The sequence below is a fragment of the Sinocyclocheilus anshuiensis genome, unplaced genomic scaffold (genome assembly GCF_001515605.1).
Source record: "Sinocyclocheilus anshuiensis isolate Anshui unplaced genomic scaffold, SAMN03320099.WGS_v1.1 scaffold2347, whole genome shotgun sequence".
NCBI classification, from domain to species: Eukaryota; Metazoa; Chordata; class Actinopteri; order Cypriniformes; family Cyprinidae; genus Sinocyclocheilus; species Sinocyclocheilus anshuiensis.
The window spans coordinates 152,666-157,108 of NW_015541043.1; the positions used below are offsets into that span (position 1 = coordinate 152,666).

At 36.4% G+C, this 4,443-nt stretch overlaps 1 protein-coding gene across 2 annotated transcripts in view; it reads left to right on the forward strand.

The window, feature by feature from the left end:
- LOC107690577 (neuropilin-1a-like) overlaps window positions 1-4,443 on the forward strand; it is a 28,210-nt gene that overhangs the window by 8,217 nt on the left and 15,550 nt on the right. For both annotated transcript variants that reach the window (XR_001634457.1, XM_016488948.1), the window contains exons 3-5: window positions 1,875-2,056; window positions 2,294-2,521; window positions 2,775-2,942. Coding sequence is in view for 1 of the 2 variants with exons in the window: in XM_016488948.1 (XP_016344434.1) it covers window positions 1,875-2,056; window positions 2,294-2,521; window positions 2,775-2,942 (578 nt within the window). In the remaining variant the exon portion in view is untranslated. The remainder of the gene's footprint in view (window positions 1-1,874; window positions 2,057-2,293; window positions 2,522-2,774; window positions 2,943-4,443) is intronic.

The following is a 4,443-nucleotide window of genomic DNA, read 5'->3' on the forward strand; positions in this document are numbered from 1 at the left end:
GGTTCTTGAAGCAGTTTAACTTAAAGATTCGCTATTAGTAGACGCTGCTGCTGAACACTGCTGAGAGACGCACAGACGCAGGTATTCACACGCGCTTAATGTCTCTCTCTCTCTCTCTCTCTCTCTCTCTCTCTCTCTCTCTCTCTCTCTCTCTCTCTCTCTCTCTCTCTCTCTCTCTCTCTCTCTCTCTCTCTCTCTCTCTCTCTCTCTCTCTCTCTCTCTCTCTCTCTCTCTCTCTCTCTCTCTCTCTCTCTCTCTCTCTCTCTCTCTCTCTCTCTCTCTCTCTCTCTCTCTCTCTCTCTCGCTAAGTGCGTTAGACTGCATTAATAACTGCATTAGCCTGCATATCAATGGCTCAAGCCTCTGCTATAAACTCTAAAATGACGTTTTGGAATTTGCAATGGAAGGTTTATGAGGTGCGTAAAAAATTGTTCAACACACACGAGATTTCAGGACGGAAACATGACAAATGTTTTGAAGTAAATCATCTTAACAATGTCTTGATGTGTGGTGGTGACTCCAGGCCGTTAAAATTATTAGAGAGACGATGCACTCCTGAAGTGGTTATGTGGCCACATCGCCGCGCCTTTTAATGGAATGGTCTTTCTGAGTTCTCAAGCAAATTAAGAACTACATTCGATTTTTATTGACTGCAACGCAAGCGCTTATTGCGATAGAAAACACTGTAATGGTTTCACTGATTAAGAAATATTTTTGTTTGCTTGGGTGGTAGCTAATGTTAGGCTATTATATTAATAGGGAAGGGGGGCCCAAAAATGTGTTTTGCCTATGTCACGAAAAGAGGTAAATCCGGCCCTGGTAGCCACTGACTTCCATAATATGGAGAAGAAAAAATGTCTTATGTGAAGTTAATGGCTACCAGCAACTGACTGGTTGCCAAAATTCTTCAAAATATCTTTTTTGTGCTCAACAGAAGAAAGAAACTCAGATTTGGAACAGCTTGAGGGTGAGTAAAAGATGACAAGATTTTAATTGTTGGGTGAATTATTCCTTAGATAATTAGAAGAATATAAATGTATTTAAATTACCCAGATCATCAGTTTAACTCGAGTCCAGGTTGGGAGCGATCTGTGAATGGCAGGAAGCACGCTTCGGCTCCCACAGAGGGTCACGTCGTGGTGAGAGGTCAGAGATCACACTGACCGTTAGTGTCTTGGGTTACAGGAGCGCAAGAGAGCACGAATGTACTCAGAGGGGGTGCTGTGTGTAAAACCCGTGTCAGGTCAGCAGGAAATGCCTCATGTTTTGAGTGGTTTTGTTGGAGCTGATGCTGTAGGAGTCAACAAAATGAATCTAAATGAGTCATGCAAAAGTTACTCTAGGATGAAACCGGGGGAAGAGGTTTTTAAAATGCATTTTAAAGGCATTTCAAAGGTATTCATAATACATTATAATATGTATTCATTGTGACAGTAATAATAACAGGATTATAAAATAAATTATATAAAAACATATTATTTAAATAACAACAATAATGCATTATAGTCTTTAAATGCATTAACATAGATAGAATAGTGTATTATAATGTATATTTAGATTTATGTACATTATAACAGTGGATTACAATTACTGATAAGAACATACAACTGATTATAAGTTTTATTATAAGGCATTATGAATGCATTAAACACACTGTAACAAATATCTTTTGAAGTATTTTTTGAGAATTGTTATATAAATAGTGCTGTCAAACGATTAATCACGATTAATCACATCCAAAATAAAAGTTTTTGTTTACATAATATTATATTATATTATATTACAGCTTTTACAATAATTCACTGGTAAATGTATTACAGTACACATAAACACAATAATTTCAATAATGTATGTGTGTGTGTGTGTGTGTATAGGTATGATTTTGTACAGGTGTTTGATGGTGTGGATGAGAATGCTTTCTCTCCTGGGAGGTTCTGCGGCAAAATCGCTCCATCTCCGATTATCTCTAGTGGAAACTCTTTACTCATCAAATTCACCTCCGACTATGAAAGCAGTGGAGCCGGATTCAGCATCCGCTATGAAATACACCGCACAGGTACCAGAAAACAGACAGACACAGTCAAAGATCTTATATTGCACATGCACACACACTAACACAAAATGAATGTCTTTTAATCAAAATATTGATTCTCTTTTAATGTTTTAATCTCTTTTAATTCTCTGAAAATGCTATTCGAGCGTGCATGTTACTAAATTCTTTGACATATAGCCTACTGTTCAGTGATGCTGAACTAAAAACATTATGCAACTTGTTCTTTTGCATTCTGTGCAGGTACTGAATGTTCCAGAAACTTCACAGAACCACACGGAGTGATTCAAACCCCCGGTTTCCCTGATAAGTATCCAAACAACCTGGAGTGCACTTTCATCATCTTTGCACCCAAGATGGCAGAGATCGTTTTGGACTTCCAGAGCTTTGATATGGAACCGGACACAACCGCACCTGTGGGGGCCGTCTGCAGATTTGACTATCTGGAGATATGGGATGGATATCCTACAGGTAGAGACAAAATAAAATAGAGGAACTTAAGGGTAAAAACAGTGCTGACTTTCAGACTTCATGCTGAGAGAAGCAGGAAGTTTGTGAAGTCTTAGAGCCGGAGGAAAGGCTTTTTAGAAGAACAGGACAACCCAAGACACACACACACATCTCAAACATTACAGCTCTTATGGTTATTAGAATTGCTCTGCGTGATAAAAAGTTGAGTTTGTGATTGAATTGTGAACAAATCTCATCTCTCTCTCTCTCTCAGTGGGGCCTCACATTGGTCGATACTGTGGTTCCAGACAGCCAGGTCGTGTGATCTCGTACACCGGCATTCTCTCTCTCAGCATCCACACCGATAACGCCATCACCAAGGAGGGCTTTTCAGCCAATTACAGCATCCGAACCAGCTCAGACTCATCTCAGCCGCACCAAGGTTTGTGTGAGACTTTCAGTTTCATTTCAGTTCATTTTGTACAAATATTTGATCATTTGTCAATTCATTATGTTTGTCAAGACTATTTTTCCCATCTATTTTTTAAGGCTGCTCTGTATAAGTGACCTCTCTTATGACTTATTTACTAGTGAAATAACAAAGCATATGCATTGCGAATTTGCTGCTGGGTCCAGTATTAGACAGCTGATATGTAAATGCAGGTGAATGTTAATATCTTGATGACTGTGACATCACAATAGTGAAGGAGATGTTTTTGCAGCTTAGTTTCAATAAATGGTCTTTTTAGACCATGATAAGAGCTCTGTGTGCTCTGAGCTCAGAGTTCTGTGACTGCATCTAAGTCACTGGGAAAAGCCTGTTTCATAAAATAAGCTCATGGTTGTCTTTAGTAAGACAGTCCAATTCGTATTGCATTGTGTAAAAAGTAAGAGACTAAACAACTTTAAATTAAATGTCTGAAAACAGGCGTTCGTCACAGTTTCTCTTCACTAAACATTTGTATATTATATACAAATTGAAAAATATCCTGCATACATTTTTAATAATTGATTTAAAAAAACAAATTTAGTGATTGTAATGTAAATAATAAAAAACACAAGGACCAGAATAACATTTTAATTGTGTAAAATCGTCAACGATGTGCAGAAACGTTCGAAAAACATGGTGCAAGCGGAAAAAAAACAGCAAATGGAGGAGGACCAACCCAAATTAAAGAGAACAATGTTAATGATTATTGAAATATATATGGTGGCAAATCTCCAGAGTTATAGACAGGACGTTACCAGCAGCTACGGAATATACATTGCCTCACAAATCCGTCACATCAGCTCCGCTTGGTCATTCTCGCGAGTAGTTACGTTTTTGCTAGTGTTTCTGTTGTTTTGTGATTGGTTGCTCAGAAAGTGATATATATATATATATAAATACAAACTTAGAAAACAAGTTGTAACTCACCAAGTTAGTTAACTAGCATATATATATATATATATATATATATACACTACCGCTCAAAAGTTTGGGATCAGTAAGACTTGTAATGTTTTTTAAAGAAGTCTCATGCTCATCAAGGCTGCATTTATTTGATCAAAAATACAGAAAAAAAAACTTACTTTTGCAAGTAATCTTGCAAAATGTTATTACAATATAAAATAATGGTTTCTATTTTAATATACTTTAAAATATAATTTATTTCTGTGATGCAAAGATGAATTTCCATCAGCCATTACTCCAGTATAAAGTGTCACATGATCCTTCAGAAATCATTCTAATATGCTGATTTATTATTAGAATTATCAGTGTTGGCAACAGTTGTGCTTCCAAATATTTTTTTTGGAAACTGCAATGCTTTTTTCAGAATTCTTTGATGAATAAAAAATTAAAAAGAAGAGCATTTATTCAAAATATAAATATTTTATAACAATATAAATCGTTGCTATCACTTCTTATCAATTTAACACATCCTTGCTGAATAAAAGTTTTA